Source organism: Schistocerca serialis, chromosome 3, assembly GCF_023864345.2.
Source record: "Schistocerca serialis cubense isolate TAMUIC-IGC-003099 chromosome 3, iqSchSeri2.2, whole genome shotgun sequence".
Classification (NCBI taxonomy): Eukaryota; Metazoa; Arthropoda; class Insecta; order Orthoptera; family Acrididae; genus Schistocerca; species Schistocerca serialis.
In genome coordinates this window covers 617,780,843-617,801,366 of record NC_064640.1, presented here as the reverse complement: position 1 = coordinate 617,801,366, position 20,524 = coordinate 617,780,843, and the positions used below count along the sequence as shown (strand labels likewise).

Below are 20,524 nucleotides of genomic sequence, written 5' to 3'. Positions count from 1 at the left end.
TTCCCCGACGGCGATGACATCTTTCAGCAATATAATTGTCCATGTCTCAGAGCCACAACTGTGCTGCGGTGGGGTGAGGAGCATTACAGTGAACTCACTTAGATGTCTTGGTGGCCAAATTCACCTGATGTCAATCCTATGGAAGCCATCTGTGTCACTATTGGGCTCCATTACTGCGTACACAAATAAGTGGCCCGATATTTACAGGAAGTAAATCAGCTGTGCATAGACATGTAATGCCAAATACCTCCACAAACCAACCAACAAACTGTCGGATCCCTGATACACAGGTGTATTTCATTCCAAAGACAGACAAACAAGCTATTAAGCAGGTGGTCATAATGTTTTGGCTCATCAGTATATATTGTTTTGCATGTTTACTTTCCTTTAGATAGAGCACTCTTCACTTAGAATTATCTTTCTGTTTATAGTTAACTTCCACAAAAACAAAATCAATATTAACACAAGTGTTTAAATGTGGTAGTGTTTTTATTGCTCACTATTTGTGATAATTATTTAGACTCAAGGTTTTCAAAGATATATAAATATTTTCACAATTTTTACAGGGCCAAGTGTGGCAACAGAAGATGGCATGGATTTTACTGATGAACAGTGGAAGATAAATTATGCCAACATTGTTTTTGGAAAAGATTGTCCTGTGATAAAAAAGTTCACTGTTAAGGTAATTCAAATGTGTTTTTTACCATTTCTTCTGTCCATCATTCAGATTTCTTATTTCCTCTGCCTTTAAAGTCTTCAAAATTTAGTATTTTATTTTTTCTGCTTTTTCCTTATTCTTGCATGTTTCCTTCTTGTTGTTTTCTTGTTTTGGTAACCCATGCTGATGTTCACTTATTTTTGCAGCAATTAAGTAATATTTCATTTTTTTAGTTGTAATACTCAAAGATGATTAAACATTGCTTTGCATTATTTCTGAAATTGTCTGTGAATTTTGCCAGATCTCATTTTTTAACCATGAATAATTTTTATTGCACCTGTTATTTTTCAAGTCTTTCTTTGGAGCATCTCTCTTCTGTCTACCTTGTAGTTAACTGTGACAACAAGCTGTGAAAGAAAGAGAAGTTTAGAACTCATATGTTTGTTCATCATTTAGGGCAAATAAACATAGAAAAACTAAAGGACACAATGAACTTAATTTGGTATCTAATGTTTTATCTATTCCACTTTTGTAACTTCTAAAACCATTTTTTGACTTCTCAGTGTTATCTGTCAGGTTCTTCCATGGTGATTCCAACTGTGAGGTCACTCAGTCTAGATAGCTGTTTGTCATTCTGATTTGTGCAATCAATTTTTCAGTTAAGCAAAAGCTGATGAGTATTAGTACAGGGAGACAGGTTGATGTTACCAGGAAATATCTAGAATACATTATTCTATCTATATAATAGTCTCCAAGCTCTTGGACTTGGTTAAGGTTTCAGCTAAAATGGAGAATGATGTTCACATTACATTATTTTCTGGAACACGATTCTATCCATAGGCTACGTGGTTCAGCATGTGGTGAGTGTGTGAGCATTCATCATCCCCACAATGTCTCCATCTGCTACAAAGGAAATTGTCGTATACCTATTTAACAAATTATTCAATGCCACTCAATAACTACTCAATCTGTGCAGGAAAAAATTAAATTTTTGTTGCTGAAACAGAAAAATATTTTATAAACATATCTGTAATTTAGTGATTTTTATTAAGTTTCTCACCTTCACACCTATGGGATAAAAAGGTTGTTAGAAGACTTCAAGTATTGTCTTAAGATTTCCTTGCAGATTTTCATTCTGACTGCATGCAGTTCAGCTAAAAAAGAGGAAAAAGGGTGATTCTACATCTACATTTATACTCCGCAAGCCACCCAACGGTGTGTGGCGGAGGGCACTTTACGTGCCACTGTCATTACCTCCCTTTTCTGTTCCAGTCGCATATGGTTCGCGGGAAGAACGACTGTCTGAAAGCCTACGTGCGCGCTCGAATCTCTCTAATTTTACATTCGTGATCTCCTCGGGAGGTATAAGTAGGGGGAAGCAATATATTCGATACCTCATCCAGAAACGCACCCTCTCGAAACCTGGTGAGCAATCTACACTACGATGCAGAGCGCCTCTCTTGCAGAGTCTGCCACTTGAGTTTATTAAACATCTCCGTAACGCTATCACGGTTACCAAATAACCCTGTGACGAAACGCGCCGCTCTTCTTTGGATCTTCTCTATCTCCTCCGTCAAACCGATCTGGTACGGATCCCACACTGATGAGCAATACTCAAGTATAGGTCGAACGAGTGTTTTGTAAGCCACCTCCTTTGTTGATGGACTACATTTTCTAAGCACTCTCCCAATGAATCTCAACCTGGTACCCGCCTTACCAACAATTAATTTTATATGATCATTCCACTTCAAATCGTTCCGCACGCATACTCCCAGATATTTTACAGAAGTAACTGCTACCAGTGTTTGTTCCGCTATCATATAATCATACAATAAAGGATCCTTCTTTCTATGTATTCGCAATACGTTACATTTGTCTATGTTAAGGGACAGTTGCCACTCCCTGCACCAAGTGCCTATCCGCTGCAGATCTTCCTGCATTTCGCTACAATTTTCTAATGCTGCAACTTCTCTGTATACTACAGCATCATCCGCGAAAAGCCGCATTGAACTTCCGACACTATCTACTAGGTCATTTATATATATTGTGAAAAGCAATGGTCCCATAACACTCCCCTGTGGCACGCTAGAGGTTACTTTAACGTCTGTAGACATCTCTCCATTGATAACAACATGCTGTGTTCTGTTTGCTAAAAACTCTTCAATCCAGCCACACAGCTGGTCTGATATTCCGTAGGCTCTTACTTTATCAGGCGACTGTGCGGAACTGTATCGAACGCCTTCCGGAAGGCAAGGAAAATGGCATCTACCTGGGAGCCTGTATCTAATATTTTCTGGGTCTCACGAACAAATAAAGCGAGTTAGGTCTCACACGATCGCTGTTTCTGGAATCCATGTTGATTCCTACATAGTAGATTCTGGGTTTCCAAAAATGACATGATACTCGAGCAAAAAACATGTTCTAAAATTCTACAACAGATCGACGTCAGAGATATAGGTCTATAGTTTTGCGCATCTGCTCGACGACCCTTCTTGAAGACTGGGACTACCTGTGCTCTTTTCCAATCATTTGGAACCCTCTGTTCCTCTAGAGACTTGCGGTACACAGCTGTTAGAAGGGGGGCAAGTTCTTTCGCGTACTCTGTGTAGAATCGAATTGGTATCCCGTCAGGTCCAGTGGACTTTCCTCTATTGAGTGATTCCAGTTGCTTTTCTATTCCTTGGACACTTATTTTGATGTCAGCCATTTTTTCGTTTGTGCGAGGATTTAGAGAAGGAACTGCAGTGCGGTCTTCTTCTGTGAAACAGCTTTGGAGAAAGGTGTTTAGTATTTCAGCTTTACGCGTGTCATCCTCTGTTTCAATGCCATCATCATCCCGCAGTGTCTGGATATGCTGTTTCGAACCACTTACTGATTTAACGTAAGACCAGAACTTCCTAGGATTTTCTGTCAAGTCGGTACGTAGAATTTTACTTTCGAATTCACTGAACGCTTCACGCATAGCCCTCCTTACACTAACTTTGAGTCTACAAATCCTCCAGCCAGACTAGAACCAGTAGCTACTGCAGCCTAAACTTCAGAAGGTGACTGTTACCACTGAGCTTTCAAGCCGCTATAATGTTTCCTGCTCTCTCATTGCCAGGGTGATGGTTAAGCCAGATAATTCGCTATGTAGATGATAATAGTTGTAGCTTTTACCATATATTTTCCATTATGTTTCCAAGTCTTAATTCTGCTATCAGAGTTAACACATTTCCGCAGCCCATCTGATTCATGTCCAGGCCCTAACCACCTCACAGTTATACAGCACAACCTGAACCTTAAACACAATGCTGGTAGCTGCTGAGTTGATAAAGGGTCAAAGTACTAAAAGGAGTGGATGGATGGGTTCTTTCTCATCTGTGTAGCTAAGGTAAGGTGCTAAAGTGTAATTAGGAACAAGTTTCTGGTGCACAGAATGCACCCTCATCATCATAAATTAAGAAGAGGGGACACTTCTTTAGCAATGACAATTTCTTTCCTTCAGCCCCTGCCCCTCCCCTCTCTTTCCCACCCTTCCCCTCCCCCCTCCCCTCTCTTCCCCACCCTTCCCCTCCCCCCTCCCCTCTCTTCCCCACCCTTCCCCTCCCCCCCTCCCCTCTCTTCCCCACCCTTCCCCTCCCCCCCTCCCCTCTCTTCCCCACCCTTCCCCTCCCCCCCTCCCCTCTCTTCCCCACCCTTCCCCTCCCCCCTCCCCTCTCTTCCCCACCCTTCCCCTCCCCCCTCCCCTCTCTTCCCCACCCTTCCCCTCCCCCCTCCCCTCTCTTCCCCACCCTTCCTCTCCCCTCTCTTTCCCACCCTTCCCCTCCCCCTCCCCTCTCTTCCCCACCCTTCCCCTCCCCCTCCCCTCTCTTCCCCACCCTTCCCCTCCCCCTCCCCTCTCTTCCCCACCCTTCCCCTCCCCCTCACATCTCTTCCCCACCAAACCCCTCCCCCCTCCCCTCTCTTCCTCACCCTTCCCCTCCCCCTCCCCTCTCTTCCCCACCCTTCCCCTCCCCCCTCCCCTCTCCCCTCTCTTCCCCTCCCCCCTCCCCTCTCTTCCCCACCCTTCCCCTCCCCTCTCTTCCCCACCCTTCCCCTCTCCCTCCCCTCTCTTTCCCACCCTTCCCCTCTCCCTCCCCTCTCTTTCCCACCCTTCCCCTCTCCCTCCCCTCTCTTCCCCTCCCCCTCCCCTCTCTTCCCCACCCTTCCCCTCCCCCTCTCCCTCCTCTCTCTTCCCCACCCTTCCCTTCCCCCCCTCCCCTTCCCCCTCCCCTCCCGTCCCACCTCTCCTGTTTCATGTGTACTACAAACTCAAAAGCTTATTTATCATACACGATTTTTTGTGACAGAGCTGTACCAGTGGTTACACCATGGGCATAAAGAGCACATAATACTATTTATTATTATAGGATTAAAAGATTTGGGTTAAGAATGTTTGTGTTGGCATTACACTCAACACGCAAGAAAACAGATGAAGGGACAGAAACAGACCACTGAGTGGAATACGTGAACACCCACAGACAGATTCCATAGGATACAACTAATGTTAAATGTCAGATTAAGAAAGTGATTGGTGCACAGACATCACCTGGCATGATTTGAAAGGCAGTCTAAAGAAGCTATGAGAAAATTAAACCTATGCACATTAGATACCAGTGTATGCTACATGACAAACAGTTATCAGAACATGTAGAAAATAACACAAATGCTGCAAGTAATGTGTAGAATACACATGAGAAACAGTTATCAGAACATGTAGAAAATAACACAAATGCTGCAAGTAATGTGTAGAATACATGATATTCTATTAAATCTTTGCCTGTGAAACAACCAAAACAAAAAGTATTATCTGTTCATAATGTTACAGCATGGTCTCTGAGAGTGATTTGTCAATGAGAGCCAAAAATGTTTCATGCAAGCTTTCACAGTTTGCAGTATGCATACAAGAAGAAACCAAAATAATGAGAAGAGTGGAAGATTCAATGAATTGAGCGTGGAGCCATTTCTATGCAGGTAGCACAGTTTGCTCTTAATTTAGTTAGAGATTGTTTGATAATGAAGACTCCAAATAGGCTGTTACAATATTAACATGAGAATTAAAGAAGTGTTATGGTTATAACAGCCTGCTGTGTAGTGCAGTACTCTATTTGCGGCTCAGTGTGGCACATTTAGAGACACCAATGCTAGTTTCAGTCCATTTGCTTGCGACATACTCAGTGAGTCCCTCTTTGGACTGTTACTGCATGCCCACTGAAATCCGTCAAGTGTGGTGTTGACAGACACAGGTGAATGAAGATGCGAAGCTGCTCCCTGTTGCAAGAAATTACCTCTTCATACATTCATGTTACACATTAACTAGTGAAACAGAAGACTCAATCTGGTGAAGGAGCCAATGATAGCCAGCCCTTAAACAAAAAAAATTTCTAGCAGTAAAAATGTGTGCAAGAAAATACCTTCTCATAAATAAAACTAAAAGAATGACAAGTAGATAAGGCAACTTCCCTTCCACAGCAACTGCTGTACTGACTGAACTATCCAAGCACAACTTGTGACAAGGCCTCACAGCTTTGCTTCATTTGCGTAGGGAAAATTCATCCTTGAAACAATCTCACATGCTGTGGCTAAGCAATGTTTGCTATGTCCTTTCTTCTAGAAGTGCTTCACCTTCCATTAGGTTGCAAATAAATCACCTGGAATGATTGTAAAGTCCATTTAAAAAAGCTGTACAAAAATGAAACCTATATGCATTAGATTCCAGTGTATGCTACATGAGAAACAGTTACCAGAAGCAATATACTAGCAGAAGCAAAAGCTGTGAAGCTAGGTCTTGAGTCATGCTTCAATAGCTCAGTTGACACAGCATTTGCCCACATAAGGCAAAGTTCCCAGGTTCAAGTCCCAGTATGGCACATACAGATTTTACCCTTATGCTGTTGTAGGTGTGTGTATGCATCCTGCTACACCATTCCCCAAGTGTGGTGGTCATGTATAGGTTTGCCACTTGCGTTTTCCTACAGTGCAGTGGACATCTGCGTGCATCCTAAGCTGTATACAGAAACATGCGCTGATGTGGATGAGTTACTTCCCTATGTCTGCGAATAAAGGTTTGGTGTATTTATTCCACAACGTATGTGCCTCATTGCATGCTATCATTTGCAAAAAAACATTGTTTCTCCTGTGGTGTGGCTGAAGCCTGTCTGCTGTCCCTTTCTTCTAAAAGTGCTAGTCCTACAAGTTTTTTAAGAGAATGTCTGTAATGTTTGGGTCCAAAGCGAGGGGAAAGATCCACCGTGGTATAACAATCATGTACGAAAGGTACTACGGAAACAAAGAAAGCTTCATCATAGGTTTAAGAGTAGTCGAATCATAGCTGATAAGGAAAAGCTGAACGAAGCGAAAAAGAGCGTAAAGAGAGCAATGAGAGAAGCATTCAACGAATTCGAACGTAAAACATTGGCAAACAATCTAAACAAGAACCCTAAAAAGTTTTGGTCATATGTAAAATCGGTAAGCGGATCTAAATCCCCTATTCAGTCACTCGTTGACCACGATGGCACCGAAACAGAGGACGACCGAAGAAAGGCAGAAATACTGAATTCAGTGTTCCGAAACTGTTTCACTGCGGAAAATCGTAACACGGTCCCTGACTTCAGCCGTCGCACGGACGCCAAAATGGAAAATATTGAAATAAACGATATCGGAATTGAAAAACAACTGCTATCACTTAGTAGCGGAAAAGCATCCGGACCAGACGAGATACCCTTAAGATTCTACAGTGATTATGCTAAAGAACTTGCCCCCTTTCTATCAGCAATTTATCGTAGATCGCTGGAAGAACGTAAAGTACCTAGCGACTGGAAGAAAGCGCAGGTCGTTCCCATTTTCAAGAAGGGTCATAAATCAGATGCGAATAATTATAGGCCTATTTCGCTTACGTCAATCTGTTGTAGAATAATGGAACATGTCTTGTGTTCTCGTATTATGACGTTCTTAGATAATACAAATCTCCTTCATCATAACCAACATGGATTCCGCAAACAGAGATCATGTGAAACTCAGCTCGCCCTATTTGCCCAAGAAATTCACAGTGCCGTAGACACTGGCGAGCAGATTGATGCCGTATTCCTGGACTTCAGGAAGGCATTTGATACGGTTCCGCACTTACGTTTAGTGAAAAAAATACGAGCTTACGGAATATCGGACCAGGTTTGTGATTGGATTCAGGATTTCCTAGAAGAAAGAACACAACATGTCATTCTTAACGGTTCAAAATCTGCAGATGTAGAGGTAATTTCGGGAGTACCGCAGGGAAGCGTGATAGGACCTTTATTGTTTACAATATACATAAATGACTTAGTTGACAACATCGGTAGCTCCGTGAGGCTATTTGCAGATGACACGGTTGTCTACAAGAAAGTAGCAACATCAGAAGACTCGTACGTACTCCAGGAGGACCTGCAGAGGATTAATGCATGGTGCGACAGCTGGCAGCTTTCCCTAAACGTAGATAAATGTAATATAATGCGCATACATAGGGGCAGAAATCCATTCCACTACGATTATGCCATAGGTGGTAAATCATTGGAAGCGGTAACGACCGTAAAATACTTAGGAGTTACTATCTGGAGCGATCTGAAGTGGAATGATCACATAAAACAAATAGTGGGAAAAGCAGGCGCCAGGTTGAGATTCATAGGAAGAATTCTAAGAAAATGTGACTCATCGACGAAAGAAGTAGCTTACAAAACGCTTGTTCGTCCGATTCTTGAGTATTGCTCATCAGTATGGGACCCTTACCAGGTTGGATTAATAGAAGAGATAGACATGATCCAGCGAAAAGCAGCGCGATTCGTCATGGGGACATTTAGTCAGCGCGAGAGCGTTACGGAGATGCTGAACAAGCTCCAGTGGCGGACACTTCAAGAAAGGCGTTACGCAATACGGAGAGGTTTATTATCGAAATTACGAGAGAGCACATTCCGGGAAGAGATGGGCAACATATTACTACCGCCCACATATATCTCGCGTAATGATCACAACGAAAAGATCCGAGAAATTAGAGCAAATACGGAGACTTACAAGCAGTCGTTCTTCCCACGCACAATTCGTGAATGGAACAGGGAAGGGGGGATCAGATAGTGGTACAATAAGTACCCTCCGCCACACACCGTAAGGTGGCTCGCGGAGTATAGATGTAGATGTAGATGTATGAGATATGACGATTGTTATGACCACATGATTCATGATGCACAAGTGCATGAATGGGCATGTCATGTGCAACCGTCCTTCACAAAGAAAGCACAATAACTCAAGAAGAAAATGACCTATCGTTCTGCTTCCAATTTGAAGTGAAATTTTGGTATCTTACCTACATTTCATTTGGTGCAATGTATGAGCTAAAATCAACCATACAAAATGCGGTTTTACCTCTGCAAAGACTAAAATTTCATGCATTGTTTTACTTAATTTGAATGCAGCACAAAATGTATGATGCATAATAAAAAGTAATTGAGTTATTTATCAAATGAAGATATCAGGCAGTAAAATGTGCAAAAATCAGTTCTTTTCATGTAATAGTTTCCGAAAAATTGGCTGATAAGTATTTAATATCGGCCAGAACGCTGTATTTCACCACGGAAAGCAGATAGCACATGTGTAGCAGGAAAAGGGTTCATATGTCAAAGTTTTAAATATGTGTTTGTTGCTCTGAAAGCCAATAGTATTTCAGTTTGATGGTTGCAATTCCCAACTACTGCATAGTGACACAAAGTATACAGACATCGCTCTTCTGATCCACATAAATAACCAGCAAGGCTGTAAGCCCAGATATAAACTTCGGCATTTGGACATCTGGATTTATTATCTCAATACAGGAACTTCATTTCCTGTATGTTGTTTGAATTTGTCATCTTAAAAATGCAGAGTTTTTCTTGTAAGCAGTAATTAGTCAAGAGATTATCTTCACCCAAGCTAAGAGTGTACAATAATATTTAATTCTCTGTTCTTCTGTGGAGGGATTGTGAGAGAGAATAATGTGTGAGGTACACCTTCCTATGTAGCTACTGATATTCAGTTATTTTTTGCTTTGCCTCATCTGACTTAGAGCTGTGGTGTTTTGGCTGTGTCATACTCAAAAACGTTACAAAAATCAGTCTTAATTGGCAAAACTTCATATGTCAGGTCACACACCTACTGAAAACAATAATTTAAAATTTAATTCTAAGTACTTCTGGACACAGATTTCTGCTACTTATTGAAACCAAGTAATCATGTGAGCCATCTGACATTCCCTACTCTGACCGTCAGTCTGAAAAGATTTTTAAAAAAATCTAGTCCTATTTGCCACTTTGACTATAAAACAGAATGTGTTTAACCGAGTTTATGCATGTGTTGCTGTAAACTGAGACCTTTCCAAAACTAATTAAATTCCCAGCCTAATACCCCTCAGCGGGTTCATGACCTCTGGACAAATGCACAGGGTTCCACATCTGCTCCTAAGGTTAATAATAATCTACCTATCAAGAGGATGGGTATGGGAGTGGAAAAAGAAGTGTAGACCATGGTGTGCAAATTCTCAGACTATTTGTACAGAGCACTGACTGACTTTCAACAAACTTCACACACAGTTTCAAACCATTATGAAATTTTTTCTCTCTGATCACCCCAGCAAAATGATGAAAGGAAAAAAGTTTATTGCATGCTACATTTTTGGTGATTGTGCAGTAAAACTGCTGTATCGGGCACAACATTTAAATTTATTACTTATTTGTTACGTCTTTGCTGCTAACTCTTTTTACAACAGTTTTGGAGATGGGCTTAGAGGGGGTAAGGAATAGATGAGAGAGGGAGAAGGAGCAGAAAAACAGAGAGGGAGAAGAGCAAATGGACAGAGTGCGGGGGGGGGGGGGGGGGGGGGGGACTGGTAGAAGATTCGAATAAATATATACCTGGGAAAAGCCGGGCACTCAGCTAGTAAATTTAATAATACAGGTAATGTTGTGAACAGCTTAATATAGGTAACAAATGAAATTACACAATTTCAGAGACTTGACTGGTTTCATACAGATATGATTGTACATATAGACTGAAGCAATGACTGAAAATATGTACAACGAATCTGGCTCTCCTGCTTACTAGACGAGTGTGTTAGCTACTAAGCCGCTTTGCCACAGTGATTCACACAACTGCATGGATTACCCTGGCACACCTCCATCCTTGGTCCAAATTCTCACTGTTGCCCCTGTCTACTTTTAAATTCTCCTATACACACGAACAGAATTTAAAAGTGGGTTGGGGTGGCAGTGAGAATTTGCATCAAGGAGGGAGGCATGCCAGGGTGTTCCGTGCTTGTGAGAACCGCTATGCCAAGGTGGCTCAGTGGCTGACTTGCCTGCCTAGTGAGCAGGAGACCCAGGTTCAATTCCCGGCCTCGGTCCAAATTTTCACTCGCCGCTTCAGTCTATATACGTAAAATAATATAGGTAATGTTGTTTCCTGAAACCAGGCAGCAGAGATTGGAACACTCCACATAGCAGGCGGCAATGTCCTCACCTGTGGTGCATAACTACCAACCTCTTCACGAACAGTCTTCAATATATCTTACATGTTTTCTCAATAATGGAAAGAAGTATGGCTCCTTCCACTGTTAAAAACAATTTCGATATGATAGCTATATTTTATTCACAGTAATGTATGGCGTAAAATGCACCAAACATAAACTGACCAGTGACTACATTTTCCACTGCAGATTTTTCCAAAATAGGCGTGGTGGTTTACTTTTCTTTGAAGTATCAGAAAAACTATGGGGTATGAAGAAAACTTCATTATCAAGCTGTGATATTTGGCTGTAAGATGTGAGAAAGCTCTTTCTTTCTTTCCTTCTTTCTTTCTTTCACCAAATAGTTTCCTCAAAATCGAATGAGAAAGAAGGCATGGTGGGAACATGCACAAATCCCAAAACAATTATTTTTGTCTTTTTTACATGAAAAGTAAAGATTTTAGTGAGAAACTAACCACGTTAGGTGTAGGCTCTTATTTGCACTTCAAAACCAACACAGTAGTCAATGGTGGTGAGGTCGATATGTACCATTTTGGTTGAGCCATCTGACACAGGAGTCACACTGCTGATGACTGAGCTGCATGCCAAGGAGTAGATGCCTGTCTTCAGACAGCATCAGAACTCCTGGCAATGGCTCTCGTGCCAGATGGCCTTCACTGAGCCTGTATGGTGCCTGTGGGGGGAGTGCTTGATTGGAGTAAGCTGCATCAGGGCGGATGCTTCGCACATGTAACATATTATATTACAGCAAAACAATGGTGTTCATGATATGGCTGTCTCTTCAGACAGGACACAAACCTTCAGTGCAGACTGTTAAAACCCTACTGCTTTATTTACACTGGCTACCCCATGGGAAGAGGGACAAACCAGACGTCAAGGAGGGAGACAATTTTATCTATGACTTAGTGGGTACTCGAACTGGTGGGGATACTTTTAGTGCTACAAAACTGTTATATTTTGTGAAACACATTGAAGAGAAATATCGAGAAGTTAAATCATTGGGAAAAATGAGCAATGGATTACTATTGACTAAAGCCTCTTCTGTTGCACAATGTACAGCTCTACAGGCATGTGAACATGTGGATGTCACGTCAGTGACAATCGCCCCACACAAGACTTTGAATGTGGTCCAAGGAGTCATTTTCTGCCGACACCTTACACTCCAGACAGACAAGGAGCTACAGGCTAATCTTGAGTAGCAAGGTGTATGATTTGTTCAGTGTGTCCAAAAAGGTCTTGAGGATAATCTAATAGATGTAGGCACATTTATCTTAGCCTTTGAAGGGAATGTGCTCCCGGAAAAAGGTAGCCAAGGTGTACAGATGTGCCAAACTGTAAGTCCCACCATTCATGAGGTGTTTCCGATGTTTACACTGTTGTCAGATGTCATACCACTGTGTGGTAAACCCATGACAACTGGGTAATCCCTGAGAAACCTGGGAACTTTTTCATCCGGGAGAAAACTGGGAAAAACCTGGGAATTTTTTAGTATTCCATGAATTTTTCATTGTTTCAGTTCTCAGTTAAATTTTGGTAATTTTGACTGCTAAGAACTGATACTCCAACAAAGAACTGTACTTTAGTCTGCTACTGCAGAATAATACTGCAGCAACAGAATATAAACGAGTGAATAAAAAAAATAAATGAAATGCGCCATTTACAACATAACACAATGCACACACAAGCGTCTGCTAACAGCAGAATGGAGACTATGCAAGACTTTATAATAACAAACTGCTTCTGATAAGCATGACATCACAATGGTTTGCATTAGTTTCGTTTGAGCAATTGCCAGCAGGTTCATACGGATGTGCAGTTGAGTCGCACATGAGCAGTACCTTCTGTTGCTTATGGCTACTTAAAGTGTGACTGTTAGCTGTTTCAGCAGTAGCAACAAGCAAACAGATGCTATATGGAAAAAATTTTCTGGCATGCACAGAGCACTCAGAGTTGTAGTGGGGAGAGGGGTAGTCTCCACACGACCTATGTTTACAGTTAGTGATTTTGTTCCTCTTCATTTACTGCTTTCACATCAAATGAAAACAAAACAGATTCCTCTGTCTAGGAGCTATCAAGTTAATTAAAATACATTCACATAATTAAGGAAGGCTAAAATATGTTATTAGTTTCAGTTTTCTGATTTTATTTCTAGGTTTTCAGCAATCACACATTAATTGCCTTGCAGAACAATGAAGCTATTTTTGTCAATTTGCTAAAAAATTTGGCAATCTTTTCCACAGAGGCAGTCAATTTATTTGAAATGAAGTGTTTCATCCCGTACTATTGGCTAGTGTCAACTATTTGCTGAATTACAAGTGCACATTTTTGTCTTGTGGCGCATATGGCATTATGCCATAATAAAGAACCAAACATGAGGTAATACAGTACAAACATGAGGTAATACAGTACAAACATGAGGTAATACTGGTACTCCAAGGAAATTTGCACCCCATAAACATCTACATCTATATCCAAACTCTGCAGATCACAGTGAGGTGCATGGAAGAGGGTATGTCCCATTGTACCAGTTATTAGGATTTCTTCCTATTCCATTCACGTATGGAGCACGGGAAGAATGAATGCCTCTGTGCATGCAGTAAGTATGCTAATCTTATCCTCATGATGTCTGTGTGATATATAGGGGGTTGTAGTACATCTCTGGAGTACTCATATAACACCAGTTCTTGAAACTTTATTAATAGACTTTCTTGGGACAGTTTACATCTGTCCTCAAGAGTCTGCCATTTCAGTTCCTTCATTATCTCTGTGACACTCTCTCATGGACTGAACAAATCTGTGACCATTCTTGCTGCCCTTCTCTGTGTACGTTCAGCATCCCATGTTAGGCTTATGTGGTATGGGTCCCACACACTTGAGCAATAGCCTAGGAGAGTTCATACAAGTGATTTTTAAACAATCTCTTTTGTAGACTGATTGCACTTCACCAAAGTGTACCACCTGCTTTACACATCACTGAACCTGTGTGATCATTCCATTTCATGTCCCTACAAAGTATTTTACTCAGGTATTTTTATGATTTGCCCAATTCCAACAGTGACTCATTGATATTATAGGATACTCTTTTCATTTTGTGAAGTGCACACTTTTACATTTCTGAACATTTAGAGCAAGTTGCCAATCTATGCACCATATTGAAGTCGTGTCAAGATCTGACTGAATATTTATGCAGCTTCTCTGACAGTACTTCATTATAGATAACTGCATCATCTGCAAAAAGCCTGATTTTACTAATAATATTGTCTGCAAGGTCATTAATATACAACATGAATAGCAAAGGCATTCCCTGGGACTCACTGGAAATTACTTTTACATCTGACAATGACTCTCCATCCAAGATAACATGTGTCCTCCCTACCAAAAAGTCCTCAGTCCAGTCACAAATTTCACGTGATATCCCATATGATGATACTTTTGACAAGAAGCGTAGGGGTGGTACTGAGTCAAATGCTTTTCGGAACTCAAGAAACACAGCATCTACCTGGTTGCCTTGATCCAAAGTATGTCATGTGAGAAAAGTGCGAGTTGGGTTTCACGTGAGTGATGTTTTCGAAAACCGTGTTGGTTGCTATTGAGAAGGTCATTCTGTTAAAGATGCCTCATTACTTTGGAGCTCAGAGTATGTTGTAAGATACTACAGCAAATCAGTGTCAAGGATACTGGATAGTAATTTTGTGGATCATTTCTACTACCCTTCTTGTGGACGGGTGTGACCTGTGCCGTTTTCCAAGAACTGGGCACGGGTTTTCGTTCGAGTGATCTACGATAGATTACTGTGAGAAGAGGGCTAACTTGGCAAAAAATTCAGTATAGAAACTGACGGGATTCCATCAAGGCGAGCTTTGATCGATTTTAACCATTTCACCTGTTTCTTAACACCACTGGCATTAATTCTTATTTCATTCATCTTTTCAGTGGTATGAGGATTAAATTGGAGCAGTTATCTTGGGTTTTCCTTTGTAAAGGAACATTTCAAAACAGAGTTGAGAATTTCAACTTCTGCTTTGCTACCCTCAATTTCAGTTACTGTCTCGTTTGCTAGGGACTGGACACTAACTTTGGTGCCAATAACAGCCTTTACATACGGCGAGAAATTCTCGGTATTTTGTGAAATGTCATTTGACAATATTCTGCTACAGTAGTCATCATAGGCATCCCACATTGCACATATTATGCAGAAGTATCTGTTTGTTTAGATGTTTCTTCACAGTTGACTATATACCATGGAGGTTCCCTACCATTATGAACTGTCTACTGGACACATATCTATCCAGTGCATGGTCAACTAGTCTTTTAAACTTCGGCCAGAGTTCCACTACATGCTCCTGACCTGTGCTGAAAGTTTCAAATTCGTCATTGAGATATGACGTTAATGATTTTTTATCTAGTTTAGCAAACATGTATGTATCTTTCTGATTGTTTTAGTTGTACTTTGGTAACCATTGTAGCCACAACCGCCTCAGGGTCGCTGATACCAATGTTGATGTGGACATCCTCAGAGAGGTCGTGTCTGTTTGTTGCCATTAGATCCAATATAGTTCCATCTTGAGTAAGGATTCTAACTATCTGTTCTATGTAGTTTTCGGAGAGGGCATTTAGTAAAATTTCACACGCTGTCTCATCACGCCCACCACTAACAAAATTGTAATTTTCCCAATTAACTGTTGGTTGATTAAAATCTCCACTGATGGTTACAGTGTGATTGGAGAACTTATATACAAGTGAACTGAGGCTTTCTCTGAAGTTTTCAGTTACGTCAGAAGAGGTGAGTGGTGGGCGACAGAAGGATCTGATTATCATTTTATGCCCACCCCTGATACTGAGTCTTGCCCAAAAAAATCTCACATGCAGCTTCGATTTCCATCACAGTGGATTTGTTTTTTGTCTACTACAACATATACACCACTTCCATTTCCCATTTGGCTATCCTTTAGATATAAGCTTAAATTGTCCCCAAAAATCTCAGTGTTATCAATTTCAGGTTACAACCAGCGTTCTGTACCTAGCATTATGTACCTAGCATTATGTGAACTTCACTGGTTTCCATTAGCGCTTTGATGTGAGTACTTCAGTAGTTTACCATTAGCATATTATATTACATCAAAACAATGGTGTTCATGATATGGCTGCCTCTTCAGACAGGACTCAAAACTTCAGTGCATCTGGATTGGATGAAGAGTTGCCTAATCAAAAAAAACCACACACAATCAACTACCTGAGTAGCAGCCTCTGATGTGTAGTGCACACCTGACGTATTTAGGGGAACCATACTCTTTTCAACCTTGTGGCAAAAGTCAAGGAAGTCGCAGCCTAGCGTGTCACGGAACTGGTTAAGTCCCTCCACATGATCCAGAACCAGAGCACCATGATCAGTTCTGGGGACATAGTATGGGTTATGAAATTGTGATGCTCTTGGAGTATCATCTGATGTTTATGACATAACATAAATAAGGTTAAAACTATATACATATGAACATACAGGCTTCCTGCATCGTGATAACTGTGCACATGCAGTAACACTGTTTTCTAGCACACTCTGAACTGCTGAAACGAATTCTAACAGGTCGCAGGGAAATATTTCGATTGGTGGTTTGAAAAGTGTTACTTTGGAAGTAAATTTCATTTTATGCAACATGAATTGTGTGTGCAAATGTACTTCAGAGCATTTAATTCTCATTTAAAGCTTAACACTTTGAGGGCCAGCCACTTAGAAGCATTTTGAGCCCAGAAGACCAGTTACTTATGTCATTATTCAAACTTTTTGTGGCACATTTGTGTAATGTATCATAAAGTGTAGGTATCAGATACATTATATAATGGTAAGACAGAGAGTTAGGAACCAGGTTTTAAACTGTAACACATTTCCAGGGGCAGATGTGGACTCTGACCACAATCTATTGGTTATGAACTGTAGATTAAAACTGAAGAAACTGCAAAAAGGTGGGAATTTAAGGAGATGGGACCTGGATAAACTGAAAGAACCCAAGGTTGTACAGAGTTTCAGGGAGAGCATAAGGGAACAATTGACAGGAATGGGGGAAAGAAATACAGCAGAAGAAGAATGGGCAGCTTTGAGGGATGAAATAGTGAAGGCAGCAGAGGATCAAATAGGTAAAAAGACGAGGGCTATTAGAAACCCGTGGGTAACAGAAGAAATATTGAATTTAATTGATGAAAGGAGAAAATATAAAAATGCAGTAAAAGAAGCAGGCAAAAAGGAATACAAACGTCTCAAAAATATCGACAGGAAGTGCAAAATGGCTAAGCAGGGATGGCTAGAGGACAAATGTAAGAATGTAGAGGCACATATCACTAGGGACCAAGATATATACTGCCTACAGGAAAATTAGAGACACCTTTGGAGAAAAGAGAACCACTTGCATGAATATCAAGAGCTCAGATGGTTGCATGAATATCAAGAGCTCAGATGGAAACCCAGTTCTAAGCAAAGAAGGGAAAGCAAAAAAATTGTTCAAATGGCTCTGAGCACTATGGGACTTAACATCTATGGTCATCAGTCCCCTAGAACTTAGAACTACTTAAACCTAACTAACCTAAGGACATCACACAACACCCAGTCATCACGAGGCAGAAGGGAAAGCAGAAAGGTGGAAGGAGTATATTAGAGGGTCTATACAAGGGCGATGTTCTTGAGGACAATGTTATAGAAATGGAAGAGAGTGTAGATGAAGATGAAATCGGAGATATGATACTATGTGAAGAGTTTGACAGAGCACTGAAAGACCTGAGTCGAAACAAGGCCCCGGGAATAGACAACATTCCATTAGAACTACTGATGGCCTCGGGAGAGCCAGTCATGACAAAACTCTACCATCTGGTGAGCAAGATGTATGAGACAGGCGAAATTCCCTCAGCCTTCAAGAAGAATATAATAATTCCAATCCCAAAGATAGCAGGTGTTGACAGATGTGAAAATTACCGAACTATCAGTTTAATAATCAGCTGCAAAATACTTATGCAGGTTATTTACAGACGAATGGAAAAACTGATAGAAGCTGACCTCAGGGAAGATCAATTTGGATCCCGTAGAAATGTTGGAACACGTGAGGCAATAATGACCCTACGACTTATCTTAGAAGAAAGTTTAAGGAAAGGCAAACCTACGTTTCTAGCATTTGTAGACTTAGAGAAAGCTTTTGACAAAGTTGATTGGAATACTCTCTTTCAAATTCTGAAGGTGGCAGGGGTAAAATACAGGGAGCGAATGGCTATTTACAATTTGTACAGAAAGCAGATGGCAGTTATAAGAGTCGAGGAGCATGAAAGGGAAGCAGTGGTTGGGAAGGGAGTGAGACAGGGTTGTAGCCTCTCCCCGATGCTATTCAATCTGTATATTGAGCAAGCAGTAAAGGAAACAAAAGAAAAGTTCGGAGGAGGTATTAAAATCCATGGAGAAGAAATAAAAACTTTGAGGTTTGCCGATGACATTGTAATTCTGTCAGAGACAGCAAAGTACTTGGAAGAACAGTTGAACGGAATGGACAGTGTCTTGAAAGGAGGGTGTAAGATGAACATCAATAAAAGGAAAACGAGGATAATGGAATGTAGTCGAATCAAATCGGGTGATGCTGAGGGAATTAGATTAGGAAATGAGACACTTAAAGTAGTAAATGAGTTTTGCTATTTGGGGAGCAAAATAACTGATGATGGTCGAAGTAGAAAGGATATAAAATGTAGATGCAATGGCCAGGAAAGCGTTTCTGAAGAAGAAAAATTTGTTTACATTGAGTATAGATTTAAATGTCAGGAAGCCGTTTCTGAAAGTATTTGTATCGAGTGTAGCCATGTATGGAAGTGAAACGTGGACGATAAATAGTTTAGACAAGAAGAGAATAGAAGCTTTCGAAATGTGGTGCTACAGAAGAATGCTGAAGATTAGATGGGTAGATCACATAACTAATGAGGAGGTATTGAATAGAATTGGGGAGAAGAGGAGCTTGTGGCACAACTTGACTAGAAGAAGGGATCGGTTGGTAGGACATGTTCTGAGACGTCGAGGGATCACCAATTTAGTATTGGAGGGCAGCGTGGAGGGTAAAAATCATAGAGTGTGACCAAGAGATGAATACACTAAGCAGATTCAGAAGGATGTATGCTGCAGTAGGTACTGGGAGATGAAGAAGCTTGCACGGGATAGAGTAGCGTGGAGAGCTAGTTGGATCAAACTAGTCTCAGGACTGAAGACCACAACAGCAACAACAACAACAATAACAACATAAAGTGTAACACGCGCAAAAAATACGAATGTTGTATGTGAAAGCTTAGCTTTTCTTGTAGCTACACTATGTATATTAATTTAAACCATTAACTTTACCTACTTTTGTGTTCACGCGACTTAACAGTGATGCTGCTGTTGGCTAACTACACCACACGTCCTACGCTCTGAATATCTGCTATTGTTGGCCGATGAGATCATGTGATATGAGCTATGATTGCCTAACTAAAGCGCATCACAATCTCGATTTCAATGCTTCACAAACTAACGTTTGGAGTTTGGTGGAATCCAACTATATACTTTTCTTTGGGTTTGTTTTCTAAAGTGCCCGAAAGTTCTACGCCAGTGTGAAAAACCTTTACCATTCAAAGGATTGAAAAGTTTTATGGCTCTGAGGGAAGTGTACTGTCGCTTAACATGAAAAATGTATTTCCATTTGGGTCAATATGTAGTTTTAACTGGGAAAGGTCCAGGAAGTTTTTTCATTGCCTGCATATCCACCCTGCATTCTCTCTCCATGAAGGTAACTCTTGTAAACAACCAATTAGTGTGTCAGTTACACGTATCATCATCCTCCACTTATGCGAGTTTGCTCCACCTTCAAGAAACAAAAGAAAGTACAGAATATAAATCTTCTGACTGCCTGTTGTATACTGAATCACTTAAAAATATGATTGCCTGCATGCTGTTGATACAACGTCCTGTTATGTGAAAGTCACATCACTAACTCTCACTACCTCAATGTTTTTGAAACCAGTTCGTAGACAGTGCTCCTGTCTTTTGGTTCATGTGGCACAGTCTTCAGGAACCATCTTCTGCACCCAGCAGGATGAGCAGCCTCCTCCTCCTCCAGCATGTACTGGTGACAGGTCTCCCTCTGAGGGAGGACGACGGTTCAATCCCGTCTCCAGCCATCCTGATTTAGGTTTTCCGTGATTTCCCTAAATTGCTTCAGGCAAATCCCGGGATGGTTCCTTTGAAAGGGCACGGCCGATTTCCTTCCTCATCCTTCCCTCACCCGAGCTTGCGCTCCATCTCTAATGACCTCGTTGTCGATGGGACATTAAACACT

At 41.1% G+C, this 20,524-nt stretch overlaps 1 protein-coding gene across 2 annotated transcripts in view; it reads left to right on the top strand.

The window, feature by feature from the left end:
• Positions 1-20,524, top strand: part of LOC126470502 (uncharacterized) — a 219,184-nt gene that overhangs the window by 163,884 nt on the left and 34,776 nt on the right. For both annotated transcript variants that reach the window (XM_050098386.1, XM_050098385.1), the window contains one exon: positions 567-682. In XM_050098386.1, the coding sequence (XP_049954343.1) occupies positions 567-682 (116 nt within the window). The remainder of the gene's footprint in view (positions 1-566; positions 683-20,524) is intronic.